Here is a 22,395-nt window from a genome sequence, read left to right as displayed (position 1 = left end):
AACCTCAAATCGTCACTCGACGAAATCTATATCTAGGGCTGTTAACCCTGCATGGGTTAAAACAAATCTTTACAATATTTTTTTATCGCTGCATGCAAGGATGAACATCTTTTTTCATAAATATTTACTGGACCGATAAAAGTAATATTTTCTAAAGTTTTAAAACGGACAGTGGTTCAGAAGCACATAAACTAAACTAAAACACTGATTAACATTTAACCCAGGTTTAGCGACAACCTATAGCTTCGAACAACGGGTTTTGACCAACATATTAGATCAATGACAATGCAGTCATGTACCCAGATTTTCTGGCCAAAACACCATTTTATTAATATTATGCCCTTTCCTTCATCCCAGCCATAAATGCGCAACGAATATTCGGTATTTAATAAAACAATATATTAAAAATCATTTAATTCATTTGTTAATTTTTGCGGCGAGACACTTTTTTCTTCTTCCAACCATATTTTCTATTCTAATTGATTTTTCTTTCAAAATTAATTACGTTTTGCATAACGGTTTTATATATAAACGCATAACGTTTCAAACCAATATATCATCTTAGAAATATTCACGGCAATATAAGTATAAAAACCAATCAATTTTATTTCAGACTAAACGGATTAATAAAATAAATCAGTTAAAATAATTTTGATACAAAAGTATACGTAAAATGATGAAACTTTCTAATGATGAAACTACTTTTTAAAATATTTAAGATTTTCTCGACTGTGTAAAGTCCCGCCGTTTCAGAGGATTCGAAGGAGTCTTAATTGTTCTTACCGCGCCATTTAACACAACAGATGTTTTGCATCAACTCACATTGATATTCATTGTTTAAAGAAATTTAATTTCACACACTTAAATATTGCTAACGTTAGTAATAAATTTCAATGTGATATATATTGTTTAATTATAAAAGAACAGTTTAATTTCGCACGCTCGCATTTCTGGCTCAGTCTTGATCGAAAGTGAAGCTGTTTTTTTGTCGTTCTCATCTGAGAAGAGTACGCAAAGTTTTGATTCAACAACAACATAAACAAGGTTAGTAACGTGTTAGTAAAATTTTTGATATTGTGTTTTTTATGTTTATTGACTAAACTTTAGGGTTGGGAATATTTTGGGTAACGTTTTAAAGTCATACCTAGCTTGTTTAGTCTAACATGTGCCTGGATGTGTCTCTAAAAACCTTATAACTTTATTGAGGAGTTTTCTTTATAAGTTTTAAAATCATCTCTCTATAGATTTTGATGCTAACTCGTGTGTCTATAAATTATATACACGTTACTTTAAGTGCGCGTCACAAGTCATAAAGAAAATCTTCTTCAAACATTCTTGCTAATACTTTTATTCAACCACTATATTCAGTTGACCTATTTGATTTTTTTGCCCAGTATTGCATATGGCGATTTCATCTAACAAAATCATTTTATTGGTCGTCATCCTGTCTGTTGCTATGGTAACAGAAGTGGCTCCAACCTGGTATTCTAATTTACAAGGCAAGAAGGTTGACAAAAGAGACCATTGGCTGGAGGACCGAAAACATCACACGAGAAAAGACGGGCTTGATAATATGATCAACAGTGGCGCGGGTAATGGTATGGATAGCTTTGGTATGGGTGCCTTTCCATATTTAGCGTTAGAATTAAGGGTTTGGATTAGAGTTTCGAGATAGGTTTAGGATTAGGTTTCGGATTAAGATTGAGATTAATTTTGTTGATAAATTTAGCTTGCTAATATGGAAATTGACCCGTTTATTTTTTCCGATATGTATATAGGTAATTGTTTTTACAAGGTACATTGGAAAATGTATTTCTTTATACCTTTCGTAATTTACACCAGAGGTTATAGTTTAAGATTTGACACATACGTCACTGCGCAGACTCTACAAGGGTCTTTTAATGAAAACACATGTCTATCAATCAACACTTCATTTCTTAAACATTCTTCTAAACTTTCTCTAACTTTCTTCTTTGTTACAGTTGATGAGCTCGAGGGAAGTACATAAAAGAGCAGCAAAGGTGGAAATATCGTCGTATTTATGAGCTATTGTCATGTTAAATTATTAAGATTGTTGAATCGATAATTGATCAATGTAAAATTATGTTACTATATAGAATAAAGACTTAGGTGTTGAACGCTTAAAACATGATCGGTATCTTTATTTTTTGCTAAGCTGGTAGAATTTTAACGTACGTTCATTCAGGATTATTTAGAAATGGAAAAATTCCTTTTCACCCTAAGTTTGCCGAGTTCTTAAAGCATTCGCACCCTCCCCTCGCCCACCTTGCCTCATCTTAATCGTACCTTAATTTCTCCTGCCTCCGACATCACCTCATTTTCACCACACCTTCATCCCCCTCAACTAATCTAAACCTTATCTTCATCCCACCTTTTCTCACTTCACCTTATCTCATTCCTACCTCGCACTTTCTTAACAGCATCCCCTCACCTCATCCACAGTAACACTGTCCTTTCACTATACCTCATCTTCACCACACCCTAGTGTCACATTTCATCTAAACTTTATCTTCACCACACTTATCTTCCCGCCTCATCCTTTCTTAAATGCATCTTCACCTTATCTACATTGTCCATTCACTACACCTTATCTTCATTACCTCCACCCAACCTCATCATTTTTCTTTCATAGTTTCCTTGCATCATATTCACCTTCACCCAACTTCATCAATTTCCTTTCATTTTACTTCAATTTCACCTCATCAACACGTCCCTTAATTTATCTTTACCACCATCACCACAAAAAAATTTCGTTCGTAACCACGAATTGATCTAGTGTTGATCAAACTGACTTATTTAAATAAATACAACTTTCACCTCAGGAACATGGTCGTTTTTCAAGTTGCAAGAATATGTTATGGGCATAACGACTTGAGCGTTTTTAGCCGTGTAGTGTGGGTAAACAACTCCCAAAACATTTTGCACACGCTTTTAAATTTGATTTTAGAATGTATTTATACAATGTAAATTGAACATAGTTATGGTAATCAAGCTGAGATATATATGATATATTTTAGTGTACAGTTTTAAGTTTCTTTATCGCCCTCCAGAAATAAAAGGTCGTCGCCCAGATTCTCGTCAGCTGAAATATAAGAAAAAAAATTAATAACGCAATCCGTAGATAATTGAGAAGCATTAACCTGTTTTTCATTGTAATTTATAGAAATCCTATCATTATCAAGTGTTTTATTTTCCTTTGGTTCCCTTCCCCACTAAGTGTAGTTTGGCTCGTGAAAGGTTTCAGACGTTATGAAAAGCTATTTTAAAATTATTAAGAAGCATGCTAATTTCATAGAAGTTCTGATACAGCTAACTTTGCAGGACTTTGATAAAAGTGAAAAGTATTGACATCAACGCCAACCCGGCGAACTGTATATGTGAACTGGAGCGATAACTCGGTCGCCATCTTTAAAGCCACTTGAAGCCGAATAGAGTGCCAGAATAGTAACCAGTGCCAGTCCACTTCTATTGTTTTTCTCTTCACAATTAACAGACGCGCAGATAAAAAACAACGGAAAGAGATTGGTACCGGTTTAAAATTAGACTGCAAACTGTTTTCAAAGATGTCGGCAAATAACAGAAGTTCCATAAGAAACCATAGCTCCATAGTCAACTACCTTTTCGTACAATTCTGTCATTAACCGTGCTAAAACTAGTTAAATGCGTTTCGTATAGCTCCGTAGTCAACTAAATTTCTATACAACCAACCCCTGTATGGGAGTATTCTGTGTCCTAAGCTCGTCCCCGGTCCCCTAGTCCCCATAAAAAAACTGCTGCAGAGTTGCAAAAAGAGTTCAACCTTCCTCCGGTAAGATTTCAAGTTTTGAAAACCTTTCTCGAAATGGAAGCACAACTAGCAACCAGCATAAAGAAATATTTTTTGGTACATGCATGTGATTAATTAGAGTGTTCAACTTTGAACCTTCCTCACAAGCCTCATTCAAAGCAAACCTTCCTCCGGGTGGTACCTGCTTGCTCGCAGCTTTTTTGCAACTCTGAACTGCTGTAAATTTCTCACCTTTGTCTTTGACCACGTCAGAAGATATGTAATCTCGTTTATTGTCATCACCGTATTGTTCTTCGGTTATTTGGTTACCATACCAGTTTCCTTCGCTTGTGAACACAAAAGTCGACAATAACAGCAACAACGTTATGGCGACTTTACCAGACAGTACCATGTTGTTTATCTGAAAATCATGTTTCGATTCTGTTTTGTTAACTTTACAACAAAAGTGCTGGAAGACACAGACGGGATGACTTCAAGGGGATATCACAATTACATTTACATTGCATGCATGTGAAAACAAAAAAAAATGCGATGTAGCTACTTCAAAATACACTAGTCATATACAGCCTCGTCCCCAGGCTCCATTACGTGCGCGTCGTGCGCGTGGGGAATGTCGCGCGCAGGGATTTTAACACGAAATAGAGCCTGGCAGAAAATGCAAGCCATTCTACAGAAATCGAAGAGAAGTGTATTTTGTTACATTTTGTTACATCTTAATTTTTGACACAGTCTTCTCTCCCACACAAAACCTTTCCTCCAATAAACGCATCGAATATTGGTCTTCGCATTGTGTCCAGCAAAGAACGCTCACTATCTGTCAACTTAAGAAATACTTGCTCATTTCTTTGTTTGGCCGCCATCTTGAATGCATTTTCTGCCAGGCGCTCCGCCCGCGAGAGCTTCCCCACTGACCCACGCGTGTTCCCCCGCCGCGCCGGGGACGAGGCTGAGTCATATATATTAGTGTAAATTTAGTAGTCTATATATCTAGACTATTTATATATAGTGTGACGAAATTATAAAGTAATAAAATTTACTGTAATTTGTAATTTTCTATATGATATACATGTATTAAACCTTATAGTTATAGTGTTTTCAAAGTGGGGTTTCTTTTCAAAAATCAATTTCTGTACAAAAATACACGGGCTTTTAATAAGCATTCTTAGTATGTTTAAAAAATCACTGTACATGCATGAATAGCACCATGCATATAAACTAATGCGGACAGATAGCGGAACACTCAATAGAATATAAGAAAAAAACTTAGAGAAATAGGTAAACAGCATCTTTTAAACTCGGGATATGAGTTTAAAAAACAGGACAACGATTTAGCGATGATTTGTCGATCGATCCTGATTTAAAATTGTATTTAGAATAGTTGAAATAGCACTGTTACTGCATGCACCGTGTTTTTCTAAAGCACGTATTTTTATCAAGCTATAAAGATTATCCTTTTGTAGAATTTTTTTAGCCTATATAATTGGACATATATGACAAAAAAACTTCATTATAGAAAATCATACCTCGATTTCGCTGCTTAAGAACGTCGAACCAGTTCAGTTTATACAACTATTGATTTGATTCAAAGACGACTATCGCGTAAAACTAATTCGCTTTTGAAAGGAAATCGCTTTATATAATCACAAAATGTTGCAAAATTAAAACGCGGATCAATTATCTCCACACACAAAAGCCAGTTGTATTTGTGACCGTAATCGGCTAAAATTGCTTTGTTTAAAGCTAATTCAATTCAAAAACGCGCTGAGCAATTTGTTTATATACACAACTGGCCTTTTCATTCATAAAAACGCGTTTGTACTATTATTGAACCCACTCAAAGACGAAATTAAAAATCTTCAAAGCCGCCATCCAGAGTATCATTCAAAATTGGGTCTTTCATATGGTGCGTGGGATAATAGCGTGTACTTATATTAGGCAATAAAAATTTCTTAATATAAACGATGGTCACTACTTTGATTAAAAAAATTTAAGCTTGTTTCATTAATTTAAAAAACTCCCATATCATTCTGTGTTCCGTTTCGAAGAGAAGACCTTCTATATATACTTATAACTTAAACCAAAGTCTGAGTTTCATCTTAAATTTGCATAGACCTGCACAAAATATTGACATAATAGATCCCCTATTTGTTTTCACTTAACTCTTAAGACTGAATTTCGATGTTTCCATGGTAAAATATCTTTATAATCCTAAGTAAATATCTTCTCCCAGATCTCATTCCATTTTTCCTACGATGAATTCTTCTGATAGACGTTTGTTATTGTTAAAATTCCGTATTAATCTCGTAACTTAAAAGGTTCTTATCTTTACTGGCTTATCAACGAAATTTCTTTTTTTTCCCGAAACGAAATGGTGAGATATAGTTCGCTATACGAAAAAGTTTAACTAATCTTGTATTGCAAGGTAGTGATATGTTGTAGCCTTGCATAGTCATCCATCACGTTTCCGAAAGCCAGTGTATGGATATATTACTGTACTATCACCAATATATCGAGGTATGTTTTTCAGTTAAGATTTCCGTTAATATTAAGTGCTTCCTGCTGTGTCAAAGATTATTTATTTGTATTTTGAAGTAGTTTTCTATATTCATTAATTCGGGAAAGCGCCAGAAATGGCATGTTATATATTTTAACACAGTTAGAGCCCGAATGCACATGTTCATATAACTTCATATGACATGCATGCATGTAACTATCCTAAGCCTTTAGCTCTCGAACAGTTATAGTTATGTCTGTCTTTTTAGCCATTCTTTGTTTAATCTTATCACTGATACTTTGAAATACACAATGAAACTAAATTGTTCCTGATAATGTAAACAATGTCTGTTCTCCATTGGTTTTGTATTGATAAAAATCCCCTTACAATTATCATAATCAAACCGAAAAGACAGGAATTAAGCTTATCTTGGACGTTTTTATCGATTTAGAAAGCATTTGTTACAGCGGTCTATAGGATATGTTTAGACTTTAGTAAATGCATGAACATCTGCCCAGAATAACGATTTCAGTAACATAGTCATAGATTAGCTCGCCTGAAAATTTTTTTCTTCGAATCAAAGGCTTGTCCCAAACGCCGTTCTAGCACATACAACGGAATATGAAAAAATCCAAGGAAATTAATCAAAATGATATGAAAGTATTTGTTCCAAGACTTCACCGTCGACAACGAACTCAGTCAAAAGATATTAAGGAACATGCCATCTCGTGTTCTAAGCAAAGGTTGGTCGTTCAGCTAAATGGTTGTCTCCACGGCTAGTTACGAATATACTCGGCGTAATTGCAAATGAACTTTAAAGACTGGGGCCGGTTGTATCAAGCCCGTTTAGCTTAAACTGTGGATAAGTCAAAATTAAATAACACTCTTACATCTCTCTTGAATGAGTCAACTTGAATATTATGCACTGAATATGTAGTTGCATGTAAACATGCAGTATCTTTGTATTAAGGTCAAAAACATTTAGTTCGCTTGTTGAATAAAACGGCGGGCTAAACGGACTTGATACAACCGGCCCCTGAATGTTAAAAAAATCTATACGAGTTTCCCCTTAAAATACCGGACACTTTGAATTTGCCGGGAAAGCTACTTAGGATGCTCTGAAACACCTTTCGTTGCAAATGCAAGTATTCAAAAAAGCCACAAGTAACTATATACAGTTTTTGAAATATAATTGATACCAACTGATACCATCTTTAGAAAGCAGCTATCTGGTTTAAATATATACGAACGGTTTACTCTACGCTTCGATGTAAGGGTCTGTGGTATATGTACTTATGTCAAAGCATCGGAGGTTTTTTGTATATTTCAGACAAACTTTGTTTGTCGAATCGCATTTAAAGTATCATAATTTTTATTTGAAATGAAACAAGCTGCTGTTAAGTAGCTTTCTAAAAGACGGCGGTAGCTTTCTTGTCTATCAGATTTTGCATTTATTTGAAAGCTGCCAAAATGATATTAGTTTGCCGGTCTCTTAAAAGAACGCTGTTTTGTAAAACATTCATAGCAATGCATAAAGATGCATGTTTATAATACCACTTTCACCTAGCTGAAATACTTTTAAGTTTTTTGCCGGGTGAGAAATCGTCAGAACAAAATACTTCTTTGATACTGCTTCATGAATAAAGTGAAGATATATTTCTATTTTAAAATACTCCTCGATCTTTTCAGAGATTCAGTTCAGCTCGAAGAAGAACTCTCGCTGTTACAACTAAAGAAACTCATGCGCCTTTTCAAACAGCACAAGCCTGAGCAAAAACACAGAACCTTCAGCAACCTGCCTTCGCGTGCCGCGGGAAAACCCGGTTACATGAACCTTGACGAATTTGATAAAGCTTTGAACAAAGCACTTCACGACCAAGTCTTGACAAGCGAGATTGAAGAATTATTCAGAAAGGTTGATATATCGTCTGACGGTCTGGTGGACTGGGATGAACTGAGCTCTTATATATTACTGCGATTGCAAGAAAGAGAGTTACTGAGGTCAACAGGTCATGGCAAAGTATTCCAAAATCCTCCCAAGATAGTGAAGATAGAAAAGTGTAAGGTAATATGTCCACGTTTGGAAATGCCTGATGGAGTGATGATTTTCTAAGTCAGGCATGTCTCAAGATGGATCTTGGTGGAATGCATATGAGTGAGATGTTTTCGTTGAATTCATTCACAATGCTCACACAGATATCTCCTTTCATTGACAGGAGCCAACGTCTCGAATTCTGGTCGGCTCGAATCCGACGAGATATATTACCGTGGGCAAAGTAAGATTGCTTTTACTTTTCATGAAATTAGAACAATAAACTATGTATACTATACACAGTGTAGTTTAGGTTTCCTCCTGTAGTAACACTGGATCAATAAGAGATGATCCTTTCTGGACCTCTATAGGAAGAACAGTTTGAACTGATTGAACTATTCAGTATAAATAAAGTTGGTTTAGTTTTGGCTTCCTCCTGTAGTAACACAAGATCAAAAAGAGAACATCTTCAGCTGTTCTCTGTATGAAAAATATTCGATAAGTCCCCTTAGAACTATTTTTCTTAATTTCAGGATGGTTTCATCAGGGTTTGGACCGCTGATCTCGTTCAAGAAAGATTTTTACGAATGGACAACGGTGACCAATCGTTCAACCAATCGGCATCAAGCAAACGTAAGATCTGGGTTACAGATGCAGTGATTATGAAGAATGTTAATAAACTAGCCGTCTGCACCACCAATATGGATATCTATTTCTATGACATGTCTACCCCTGTCTATACACCTCAATTCCATTTATGTGGTAAGTTTGTCTACCGAAGTAATTTAGTTTATGCATTGATTGAGGTTAGTTTTCCCCCGGCAGAGTTGCAAAAAGAGTTCAACCTTCCTTCGGTATGATTTCAAGCTTTGAAAACCTTCCTCAAAATGACGTTACGTCACTGAGTCAAGTGGCAACCAGCATAAAGAAATATTTGGTTTTTTGGTACATGCATGTGATGAATTAGAGTGTTCAACTTTGAACCTTCCTCACATACCTTATTCAAAGCAAACCTTCCTCCGGGTGGCACCCGCGTACCGCAGCTTTTTTGCAACTCTGTTTCCACGATATATGCAGTCTTTTCCTCGTATATTTTACTTCACTCACATGTGAGAAGAGTTTCATTTAAACAAACACAGTGGTCAGAAGTGTGACCAGGTTACCAGAGCTGGTAGTTTTTATGCCACATTCGGTCGGTTGTACATAGACAGCCACACCTGATTTTAATAATATACCAAATTTATACCAGGAGGGGGCAGTCTAACTAAATTTGAGCAGGTTGGTTAATAAATATGCATATATGGTCACACTGTGGTCAGAGCAACGAGAGCATATATGTCTTCTACCGGACCTCTGTGACCAAGGTTTGATACATGTAGTATCTAGTATGCCCCTAGTCTGGTTATAATTTCACTTCAGTAAAGTGTTTCCAGTTAAACTTTGATTCAAGTAACACACATGTTGTAGTCTACTATAATTTTAATGGCATTGAAAGGTAGTAATCGATTTATGCATATTTTATTGATTTAATTATTAATCTATTATCTTCTTCTGTAAAGCTTTGGGTGTTGTGGCTTTCTGCTTGGAATACCATTACGATAAAAAGGTGAAGTTATCTTACTCCAACTTCTACGACCCAAAGTACTATATAAAGTATATACTACTAAAGTGCTACTTCTATGACTGCACTACTTTTAATTAAAGAGTTTCACCAAAAATAATTATTTGTTTTCTTTACGTAGAACCCTGCCAATCAATCACTGTTGTTTTACGGCGATGACAAGGGCCAAGTTCATGTGTTGATTTTTCATAAACCATTTGAAGGATTGTTTGAGACTCCATTTAAGAAACATGGAGGATGTCACGTTTTATTTTTGCAGGTATCAGAAAATTAGGGAGAACTAACAATTCAGGGCTGATATCTTTATTGGACCTCTGGGAAAAACAGTTTAGAGCTGATAGAACTATCCAGTATAGATATAATTTAGTTTAGGTTTCCTCCTGTAGTAACACTGGATCAATAAGAGATGATCCTTACTGGACCTCTAGAAAGAACAGTTAAGAATAGGTAGAGTTATAGGTAGAGTTAGTTTACATTATTTCACTGGGCCTATCAAATTTTTCAATGCAAATATAAAACTCGGTTGTTCTGAGCTGTCAGCATATTTCTGTTTTTAATTTCAATTTACCAGGAAGCGATGTCGTCACAATCCCATCTTGTCAGCCATGTTCTAGTGGACGAACTTCATTCTGATTGGTTACGAAGGCTGCGCTATTACCATAGCAACGATATGCTGATGTCATGCAGTGGTAACAGTCGAGACTCGTTGATAATGAGAGGAGTTATGAAGAACGCTCATGATAAGATATATACATACAAAGTTGTGAAGGTGAGATGGTTCTAAAAAACAACCCAGAAAACTTCTCGAAAAATTGCTACCGTGTAACCTAGTCCCATGCCTCTCTGTGTTTCCACAGGGCATCGATTGTTTTGACTTTTCAAAAGATCTCAACGTGATTGCAACTGGAGGTCTCGATCACGTGGTTCGTCTATGGAATCCTTACGTCACTGTGAAGCCTATGGCGACCCTCAGAGGTCATATATCACGTGTACTTGACGTGATCATCGAAGAACAGAGAGGAACAGTGTATAGCTACGACTGCGATACGGTACGAAACTTTTTGTATGATTTTCACAGTATTTTTTCATCACAATCGTTATTCGTTTGATGTCTTTTAGTGATTCAATGATATAAACCAGTGATGTAGCTACACCTGGAATGTTTTATCGTCTTTCCATCCAGGAGATAAACAATTTGCATGAAAGACAATGTTTTTAATCCAAACAAGATGGCTATAATTTACCAAGAAAGAACATGCTGAAATTAGTCAAAGTTCAACTACTGGATGCCAAATGCTAAAATGTGGAAAAATATAGCCTTGCAGAACCAATAAAACACGAATCTAAAATGTCTAAAAATTGTCTATTTCTTCTTTCTCCGTTTCATGACTCCAGTTTTTATTCCTTTAGGTTATTAAAGCTTGGGACATAAAGGAACATTATTGTATCCAATCTATACACCTGAAATACCCTTACGACCCTCATCATCTCGACCACGGTCCATTCCCGATGATTTTGCTACCGGCTCCTACGCATGCGCTGTTGATTGCCTGCGAGGACTATCTGACTGAACTAAAGTTATCTAACGAACCTAACATCAAGCCAAACAGAACGAGCCATGACCGTCCTCTGCTCGCCTGCTTGTACAATGACAAGAAGAAACAGGTTCAACTGAAATTCGTAGATTCATATAACCATTTCACAAAACCGTATAAAAATACAGCTTCTAGAAACATGATATACATGATTTCAGCCTTTAAACAATTTTGCTTCAGTCCAGAGGAAGAAAATCATTTCCTCGCCGCAGCTTAGGAATGTAACTGGGAAGAATGTAACTAGTAAACCTGCAATTCGACTGCAAACCAAATCGTATAAAATCCTACAATATTTCACTACTAAACCTGCAATTTCACCCATTCGAAAACGCTCTTTATAGCTGTGCTGTTGAATTTTGTTCTTTTGCAGGGTTGCAAAAACGGTTCAACCTTCCTCCGGTAGGATTTCAAGTCTTGAAAACTTCCTCAAAATGACGTTATGTCACTGAGTCAAGTGGCAACCAGCATAAAGAAATATTTAGTTTTTTAGTACATGCATGCGATCAATTAGATTGTTCAACTTTGAACCTTCCTCCCAAACCTCATTCAAAGCAAACCTTCCTCCTGGTGGTACCCGCAGCTTTTTTGCAACTCTGTTCTTTTGGCCTTAAAATTCAATATTCCGCCGGAGTCAGCCAGTTTTTATGTTCAGATTTTCTCTCTCAGGTGATCACGGGTTGCGAAGGATCTTTGGTGCGCACCTGGAATGTGGAGACTGGGAAGAAGGTGTTCGAGTTCCTAGGTGTTGTCGGGAAGGATGAAATGTCATGCATGGCTCTGGAGGTCAGCGGACGGCGGCTGTTTACTGGATCACGAACTGGAATGGTCTATGTAAGGAATGTTTAGAATTGACTTATGCGCCAGAAAGTTGTCTAGTTTGAAAATAACTCTGTTACATTATGGAAAGAAACCGCTTCTAGTGTGACTCTTCCAAAGACTATGTTTAGAACAAGTGTTTCTACCTCTTCGACTGAGGTTTGATCTTGCAATATGAGGTTGTCTGAATTCTGATTTTGATTTCACTTCAGTCGCATATGGGAATAATGCTATCAGTCTAATACAATAATTGTTACAGTAATATGGAATTATAATTTTATCTCAGTCACATGTGAGATGGATACCTCGATTTTCACTCCCAAAACAGAGTGGTCTTTCAACCCTGCGATTGAAGCAAATTTGAATCCTGCAAAATGGTTATAACTTTTAGTCTGAATGCATCAAATTCAAATTTTCCCTCAAACTAGAATTGAATGAATATTCCCTTGCCTTAACCGATGAACCACAATAGAGAGATATTTATCACGTTAGATTTGGACATCAGGCAGTGGTCAACTGCTTCATAAATGCCTACCAGAACCAGGATACGAGTACGAAGTAACGGCCATTCAACCATTGCCCGAGAAATCGTACACTTTGAGTGTCGGATGGAGCAAAAGAATCTTGATGTATCATGACCATGACGAGGTATTAAAACAGCCAGCTCTTTAGCTCTCTAGCTCGTTAGGCCTTTCTCATAATGACGTCAAACGCGGAAAGCCTGTTGTTACACGACGTTTGATTGGCTCGTTAGTTTTGCGGAGCCAATGAAACTTTGTGTAACATCAGGCTTTCCTCTTTGACGTCATTATGAGAAATGATGATTTCAGCTTTGAATAGATCATTTTAATCACGGCAAGAAGAATACAATCAGCACAGCAGGAAAGACCATCTTAGATTGAGTAAAACTGCAACGTTTGGTTGAGAAATGCTGTAAAACATTGAGAATATATATCTAGGGAAGTTTTTTTTTATGTTGCACGTGATAAAATAAAAAATAACCACGTTGTTTTGCAGAGTTGCAGTCTTATAACCCTCACATTTTAGAACATTTTGCAACCAAATTTTTTAGCTCTACTCATTTTAAAAAGCTCTTTTTCGCTTTGGTGTTTGGTTTTGTTCTTTTTACCTGAATAAAAATTTAGTCCATACTTGGAATCAACCATTAAATAATCGTTTTCACTACAGTCGAAGTGATAGAAAGGTGGAGGCTGGTAGGGAGAAAACTGTAGACTTTCTTTCCATTTACTTTTAGGACTCAGCAAATCGTCAATATTCTCTTTTTTAGATGTTATCTGTGAAAGCAGATCCCAGTTGGAAAGGTGGTCATGTCCACGAGGTAGAATCAGTGGGTAGAATAGAGAAATTTAGTAAACACGACGTGTCGCCTGAGACGTCGTGAAAATGGAGTGGTATGTCCATCTTTGGTTGTGATTACGCCATGTATACACACCATATTCACGGTGTCTTAGGCGTCACGTTGTGTTTGCTAAATTTATCTGCGTAAAAGATCATAGCTCCTTGAACGAGACTCAGGGATCACAAGTTATTGACACAAATAATATGTTGTTTCGTATGATGGAAAAACCGAGTTCACTTGTGATAACTTTAGGATGATATACTGTGCATAGCCCACTGTCATCCCAATCTGGTTGCAACCGGAAGTTTTGACGGTGATCTCATTCTTTGGAGCCTGGAGAAACAAAATATTTTCAAAAGACTCAAGAGAGGATCTGGCAGCCTGTTGTAAGTTTCGCAGTATCTCTGCGTCTCCATGCTGTAATGACTACCTTGACTAGAAACACTGATAAAAGATTTTAGATGTATTAAGAGTTTGATACAGGCAGGAAGAACAGAATCCAACATCACAACAAGAAATTGAGTAAAACTGCAAGTTTAGTTGTGTGAAATGTTGTAAAATATGAAAATTATAGCCTTTTTTAAAAGCTATTTTAAGCTGTGATGATGGGCTCCATTGTTATTTCCTGTCTCGATCAATATTTAGTCACTGATAGGAATCATGCACTGATATGTTCACGTGCCAAACACTCCTCACTTTGTTCTTAAAATTACGATTTCAGCAAGTCAAAGTTAAAAAAAGTTGGGCTAGCAGCTGGACACCGGAAAAGGTAACAGACAAGATCTTGCCTGAGATAACTTCTTAATTCTTAACATCGCAAAGCATGTATTTTCAAACGTTATCAAGATTGAAGTCAGACAGCAAACAGGGGAGTCCAGTCGACGGTATATTGTTCTTTGAAAGGCGGGCAAACATGAAATGCCAGGATAGTGCGATCTTGGTGTCGTCACAAAGCGGTGTTCTCGAGTTTTGGAGTATGTTTGGACCTCTAAAACCAAGAGGTGCGTGAACAAGTCTATCGTTCAATGGTTTGAATTAAGTAGTAAAATTCTTATTAATTCTGGACTTTCTAGAATTAACTCCAAAAAACTACTTTGTGCAAATTTTGAAATGTTTGCTTAGATCTCTTGTAGTGAAGCGGGTGAAATGTGAATATTTTTAATTCATTTTGCAGGTTCCTTTTACGCGCCACCCGACCCAGGTTGTACAGTGCTTGGGTTAGCCACAGACAGAGCCAACGATATTTTGATCAGCGGTGATACTGCAGGTTACGTCACAGTTTGGGATATCAAAGAATATTGCAATCTAAGTCTTGAGATGGTTGTGACCAAGGTACGAATATATTGCTTTTATATCAAACTGCCGAGTGTTTAATAATTCTACTTTTTTGCACAATAATGTGTTCGAATGGACCATTCCCCTTCTTAGTTAAAATAAATCCTAAACTAAGAAAATTGGTAGGTTCTGAGGTATACGACTGAAAAGAGAATCCCCAAATTAATAAAAGGGACATACAAAATTTGCCAAATTCGCCCGCTGATATTTTTCACACTTTACAATATTTCGCCACCAAAATTCCCATTTTACTAATTTCATGCAAATATTGGCACGTTATCACCAGTTATCGCCATCGCTCCAGTTTTATTAGAGTTCACTGATGCCATGTGATCTGACGTTGCTACTTATTTCCCAACAGGCATGGATGACGGCCAAAGCATCATCAGAAGATCAACACAACTTTCCACCACGACAGTTTCGCTGGCGAGCACACACGCAGAGCATTGTGAGTTTACAAGTCGTAAGTCAATTTCAACAAGATCACTTCATTCTCTCGGCCTCAACTGACTGCACAGCGAAACTTTGGACCATAAATGGTGTTCCTATAGGAATGTTTGATCAGGTAAACTACCTTCATGTTTTTTGTATGCGGCCGTAGCATACCATACCATTCCATCCCATAACATCCGATCCCATAACATCCCATCCCTTAACATCCCATCCCTTAACATCCCATCCCATACCATACAATACCATACAAAACCATACCATACCATACCATACCATACCATACCAAAAACCATACCACACCATACCATACCATACCATACCATACCATACCATACCATACCATACCATACCATACCATACCATACCATACCATACCATACCATACCATACCACACCACACCACACCACACCACACCACACCACACCACACCACACCACACCACACCACACCACACCACACCACACCACACCACACCCACACACACACACCACACCACACCACACCACACCATTCCATACCATACCATACCATACCATACCAAAAACCATACCATACCATACCATACCATACCATACCATACCATACCATACCATACCATACCATACCATACCATACCATACCATACCATACCATACCATACCATACCATACCATACCATACCACACCACACCACACCACACCACACCATACCACACCATTCCATACCATACCATACCCTGGAACAAGACCATTTTATACCATTACCAGGGGCTTTTTATGGTACTTACCTACTGCCATATTAGGAGTCAATATTGTCTTTGTTCATTGTAGGACCAAACTTGGAACATAAGCCAATTCTTAGCATCTGAATATACTGAAGAAAAACCCGAAGAAAAATCTGAAAAGAATTTGAATGGCGTCGTTCCAAAAAATCACAAAAGAAGGTACAGTATATTATAAAATGACCTGTATATAAGTAATATAACGCGTGTTCTGATTAGTTGAAGACGAAGCCCGTGTTTGGATTAGGCCATGCAAACACGGAAATTTAATTCGCATTTTGAAATCAAACTTGGAACACTACCTTGATGTTGTGTTGGATGACCTGATTTAAATACATGGGAGTAAGTAAAAGCTCGAGTAAGAAAAGCTGTATAAGCTGGCCAATACGCCGGCATAGTAGCAACCTCAATATAGAGATGGTCAAGTGGCGATTGATCTACTCCACTCGAAAATTGAAATCGCTATATAATTATTATAATCTTTCCTGTCAAATATTTCCTGAAATGGAAAACCTGCACAGCCTGTAATCTGCCCGCGACCTGAAGTCCAAAATCTCATTTCAGACCGCATACCAGTGACGACGTCTTTACATCAAGTTCCCAGACATTGCTCAAAACCTCAAGAAAACCATCTTCAGAGTGGACAAGCAACGATTCGGTTGGAATAGAGAGATCGTTAACAGAATCGGTTTGTTTTCTAGAAATTTCAAAACATGCTTAGCTTTTATATTTTACCGCCAAAGATGCTAATTTTTTCCTTACGCCTTGCAGTGGATCCTGGGAGACAAATACAACAAATCATTTGAACGTCGTATGATGGATAGAAAGACCAGGAGGGATAACCTAGGACACGTAGATACATCTTTAACAACAGGGGGAGGATTAGGGACATCTTGCTCTCCTTTTCAGGCCCTCTATCTACTCACTTCTGACGAGTTCGAGTTACCACGTGACCTACCTTTTACTCCCCGAATGAGGACCGGAAGTAAATTATTATCAGATCGCGATGATTCCTGGAAAAACAATCAAGCGTCGCTAAATTTGCCGCCGATTTTGTCGGATAACAATGACTGACAGTTAGACGACTCTAAAAAGCAGATATATTTAATGAACCATAATATTCCACCTCGCTTCCGGATCCAATTCAGTGAATTCAATTATGCTATTCAGTGATTTTAGTGTACAGAAACGGATTTGTAGGTCTAAATCAGTGATTCTTAAAATCTTTTAATACAACTGAAAAAATACAAAAGGAATGAGACCTTTCTTATTATGATGTGAAACGTGGAAAGTCTGATGTTACCCGAAATTTGATTGGCTCCACAAAACTATCGAGCCAATCAAACTTCGTGTACATCAGACGTCTTTTCCACGTTTGACGTTCTTCCATTTTTGTCTGAATGGCAGTTAAATGTCTTTGTGTTTTAAACAATAGCAATTTTGTCATGTATAGCAATAATAGCAAACGTTCGACGTTTGGAAATTGGAATGAAATATTTCAGCTTAAAACTCAGCTCAAACGTTGTGATTATAGATTCGACAGATTCACTGGCAGTTATCGTTCTAGTTGCATTTAGGTCTCTGAGTAAATCACGAAAAATACACAAACAAATCGTCAAGTATTGGCATCTTCAGACCGGAACTGGGTGATTTTTAACCAATATAATATGTATAACCCATAACAGACCATCATTCAAAATGGTTTTGCTCTATTGGTCAGTATGTAAGTATAACTTCAACCTCTCGTGATTCAGGTCAGTGATCGTCAATCCATGTAACTGTTTACGGTCTCTGGCTCGCTGGCTCTCCGCCCCCTTTAAGTTGTGTACATACCTCCGGGGGTCATTTTACCGTATAGCTTAAACGCAATTGTTTTTCAGATAGTATCTGGCTATGCTCAATTTTTACGCACGAAAACGCCGATTTTATGTGGATTTCATCATGAAATTTGACAAGTTGATGATCTTTTTCGGCATCCTCAGCATCTCAGGTAAGAATTTAACCATTTCAAACGATATAAAAGAAGTGCATTTACTATCAAATTTGAATAATCCCACGTGTCAAGTCATGCCTGCCGTTCGTTATTTTAAACACACTTTAGTTGCCGAATAAAACTGTTTCGGTCTTTAGGGAATATTGCGTATGTTAGGCCAAAATAAATGAATTCATACTTGAACATTCTCTAAGTGTAACCGAACGAGATTTTGCAGATTAAAAAAGTGTCAACAGACCATATCTTAGACGAGTCAAGCGGGCGACACTTTAGAATTTAATACTTTAACGGCGAGTTCTTTAAATATACAACATGTTTTACTACACTTCAATATGTATAAATATGCCTATAAGCAAGCACGATAGTTTCACAGAATATCAGGAAGGTTTGTATTAGTATTGTATTAATATATGCCAAACTTTGCCAGTTTTAATTAACTTTTTTGTTATCACAAATGATACCATGGTAATTTGGTTATTGTCACATGCCAGAAATTAGATTATTGTCACCGAGACAAAAGATTAGTCTGCGAAAAAAGATTAGTCGCGATGACCTCTAACTATAATTTAACTAGAAGAAAATAGAACATAGATGCCCTTTATTCAGCTCCACAGATTGCCTACCTGTGGGGTCGTTGAAAGGTTGAGTGCCACTTTTTTTCAATTCTTTCTCCGCTAAGTATCAAATGTGATATTTCTACTCATTTTTGATCAGCCAATCACATTTAACTGCAAATGTCTGTAGTAAACATTCATATTTAACATAAGAATAGGCAAAGTTATATGAATATTGTTTATCTTTAGTTGCCAGCCACGTTATAATATTGTATATAATCGCTTACACTTACAAAATTGAGCAGCATCTAAAATCTGTCAAGCAGCTAATTAATTCAATATTTCTGAAAAAATATAACAAATGTATGTGGCAAATGTGGTAGAAAGGAAAGAGTTATAAAGAATATCTGAAGATCTTTTTCAACAAATTTAAACAAGAGGATATCATTCGCATGACATTTGTTTGAGCTTTAAATTTTACTCTGTTTTTCATCCTACGATTTTCCTATTGCATTTGTGAAAAAACAATGTACCTAAAGTTATGCCTGAATGTAATATACGTCTTTTTTGCCAGAAATGTATATTTCATCCTATTAGTACTCTAAGTTGCATATTTTTTATTTCTAACAGCGTACCCGGTTCATTGCCAAACTACCACCCTTATTGCCGAATTCAGAAGTCAGCAAGCAAATGGCACTATGTCATTCTCTAAAACTGGTGAAGGAAATGTGTCCATTTCCCGTGATATTGGTTTACAAGGCAATAATTACAAGTTTATGATTCACGAGTTTCCAGTAAAATATAATGGTCCAATGACTGAGATATGCAAGGATGAGAATATTGGAAAAGTTTATGGCAATTTTTCCGACAGATTAAATTTTAATGGAGGCAATGTTATCATGGTTGATAATCTTCCATTGTTGGGACAAGACAGTATATATGGTCGTAGTCTGGTTATTCATGAAAAAAGCGAAGTTATTGCATGTGCAACAATAAAATCAAAGGTTTCTTCAACAAAAAGCCTCGTCGGTGTTTTTCAAGCTGTCTCCCCTGGAATCGCCGGAACTATTGTTCTGCGTCAAGCTGCTGATGAGCCAAATTCAGATACAACTGTCGATATCAACCTGCTGTTAGTTGATGCAAGAAGTGAGGCCATGGCAGGTCTCTCCTTGGCTGTTTATAAAACTGCTTCGACTAGTGACACAGATGGCTCATGTGATGGTGTTGAGGAAATGTTTAACCCTCTTGGAAAGACATCCTGTGACAGCAGGAACCATGGTACATGCCCAATTGGTGACCTGTCAGCAAAGTTAGGATTGCTTGAAGTTCCTTTGCCAGGAAAAGGAAAACAACATTCGTTATATATTGATACAAATCTTCCATTATCTGGTGAGAACTCTGTAGCCGGTCGATCGCTTGTGATTTTATCAAATGGCAAACCATTGATATGTGCTAAAATACAAGAGTACCAAGAAATGAAATCTGAAGTGACCTTTGGAGATAATGGGGGACTGAGTGGGAACATTGTGTTCACTCAAAGATCATTGTATGAACCTGTAGTGGTAAATGGGAGTCTCAGTAGTGAATCTGCTAAGATAAGTGTCTACAAACAACATGATTCAGATTGCAACAAAAAAAGGCTGGGAAAGCTAATCGCCACTGATATTAAACTAGGTATGGATTTTTGTTTTGTTTTGAACTCTTCCCTTTGCATTGAACAGATTAATCTTAATTTTATGATGCTCAAGTAATGATATTTTGATGTTAAACAGGTAACACACCAAATGATGAGCTGACAATGTATGGCCCAAACAGCCTCATGTTCAGATCATTACTAGTGACAAAATCTGGATTGGAAAAGTGTGAAAAGATACAACCAAAGGATGCGACATTCCATCTTAAAGCCCAGGTTCAATTCAATGAAACATCAGCAGATGGTCTTATTGGCTCCATTAATCTTGTAAGAGAAATGTAATTTGTCTTGATTCAAATAAACACATATATAATTTGTTTACATTTAGTAATGGACCACTTGCAAAATAGACCAACTTTTGATTTAGGTGACAAAAAGGGATTTTCTGAAAAGGGCATACTAAATTTAGTAAAACTGCCAAGTTTGGCTGTAAAGTACCGAAGATATAGCCAAGTGAAGTTGGCAAATTTTGTATACTTTGTATTGCAGCCGGAAGAGTGTAACTAAATTAATTACACGCTTTCACTTGTATTAAAAAAGTATACAAAAATCACCTACTTCACATGGCTATATTTTTTGTACTATGTAACATTTTGCAGCCAAACTTGGCAATTATGCTAATTTTAATATGCTCGTTTTAACTGTGGTGATTTACTTCCCTCGTTTTACCTAGATCGCAAGTTGATCAATTATGCAAGTGCTCCATTGAATTTGCAATGATTAGCAATAGTAATTGACATATGATTTTTTCACTTTTTATTTAGGAGCAAGTTTTATTTAACAAATCAAAAGCCTTTGCCTACTCAATTTCTTTTCAGTTTTCTGTGTCTTACAGAAACACATCAAAGATTGTAAGTAATTCAAATCATGTTTTTGAAAATTTCTGAAAAATCAAATCACTAAAAAATTCACCCATAGAGTTCACAGGGTGGCCCCATCTCATCTACTGGTGAGGGAAACTATTTCAAAATGCCCAGCACAAGTCACATCCAAATTTAGGAAGTTGGTAAACTAAAGTTTTTTGAGGTGCACAACTTCTGAAATTATCCCCTGACCATCTAGAGTTCGGGGGCATTGATGGAGTGTCCTGTGATAACTTTTATAATAAGTAATGACAAGCTTTTCCATCCCTGTGTATATGAGACTATGTAGCTAATGAGTTTAGTTGCCTCCATCCATACAGGTATACTTGACTTCAATTTTTTGGATATAGTTTTGTCAATATAGATAATTAGGCATTTGTGACATAATGTTATCATCTAGGTGTGTGTATATGTAAGGTAACATAGGTGTATACGTCACATACCCCCACACCACATCCCTGGTTACCACACTCCCAGTTACCACACCCCTGGAAGGTGAAGCCTAAGTTATTCCTTATTGCTTCTTATTAGACCAATGGTCATAATTGGCATGTACATATATCTGAAGTTGGTGGTGACGGGAAAATGGTCATTGGAAAGAAGTGCATGAGTTGTCAAGGACATTATAATCCTTATAAAGTTTATATCCCGGTAAGTTTTATACATATCGAATTTGAACACTGGATCACAATATGTTCACAATCAACTTTAGTATACAGGCTTGGGTACTGGTTAGTTAACAGGGAGGTCATGTAATCTTTGGCTTGTATATACACAGGTATTGCCTACCATAGTTAATTTGATTTTATTTCCAACAAATTCACGGCTCAAAGTAACGGCTGAGATATCTCCAATGAAAGTGATCCGTTCATTTTGGCACGTTTTTTGAACAGGATACACACAATTATCACAAATTAACAAAACCAAACAACCTCGCTCCAGTTAACTTTATTTTTGCTGGGTCAGCATTACTGGTCACTAATACATTTTAGGACAATATGAGTGTCCTGCGTCAA

General features: G+C 36.8%; 1 protein-coding gene and 2 long non-coding RNA genes across 3 annotated transcripts; 2 read left to right on the top strand and 1 right to left on the bottom strand.

The window, feature by feature from the left end:
• Positions 1-753: 753 nt before the first annotated feature.
• LOC114519355 lies at positions 754-2,152 on the top strand. The gene is made up of 3 exons (XR_003686572.1): positions 754-1,044; positions 1,395-1,613; positions 1,983-2,152. It is a non-coding gene; the product is annotated as an uncharacterized LOC114519355 (long non-coding RNA).
• An 813-nt stretch (positions 2,153-2,965) lies between these two features.
• On the bottom strand, positions 2,966-5,547 carry LOC114519356. Its single transcript, XR_003686573.1, has 3 exons — positions 5,332-5,547; positions 4,040-4,208; positions 2,966-3,103 (listed from the first exon to the last, which is right to left on the bottom strand). It is a non-coding gene; the product is annotated as an uncharacterized LOC114519356 (long non-coding RNA).
• A 524-nt stretch (positions 5,548-6,071) lies between these two features.
• LOC114519581 (WD repeat-containing protein on Y chromosome-like) lies at positions 6,072-19,538 on the top strand. The gene is made up of 23 exons (XM_028539732.1): positions 6,072-6,322; positions 6,886-7,045; positions 7,992-8,367; positions 8,519-8,578; positions 8,868-9,096; positions 9,894-9,940; positions 10,077-10,214; positions 10,527-10,724; positions 10,813-11,004; positions 11,366-11,620; positions 12,217-12,381; positions 12,859-13,014; positions 13,655-13,705; positions 13,979-14,112; positions 14,448-14,495; positions 14,573-14,727; positions 14,901-15,058; positions 15,423-15,626; positions 16,326-16,438; positions 16,841-16,964; positions 17,048-17,991; positions 18,157-18,266; positions 19,454-19,538. The coding sequence occupies exons 2-21, from the start codon at positions 6,924-6,926 to the stop codon at positions 17,348-17,350; spliced, it is 3,228 nt and encodes a 1,075-aa protein (XP_028395533.1). The 5' UTR covers positions 6,072-6,322; positions 6,886-6,923; the 3' UTR covers positions 17,351-17,991; positions 18,157-18,266; positions 19,454-19,538.
• Positions 19,539-22,395: the final 2,857 nt, after the last annotated feature.

The sequence above is a fragment of the Dendronephthya gigantea genome, unplaced genomic scaffold, assembly GCF_004324835.1.
Source record: "Dendronephthya gigantea isolate DGI-Jeju-01 unplaced genomic scaffold, DenGig_1.0 000013F, whole genome shotgun sequence".
Classification (NCBI taxonomy): domain Eukaryota; kingdom Metazoa; phylum Cnidaria; class Anthozoa; order Malacalcyonacea; family Nephtheidae; genus Dendronephthya; species Dendronephthya gigantea.
The sequence above is the reverse complement of the archived record's forward strand: the minus strand, read 5'-3'. Positions and strand labels throughout refer to the sequence as shown.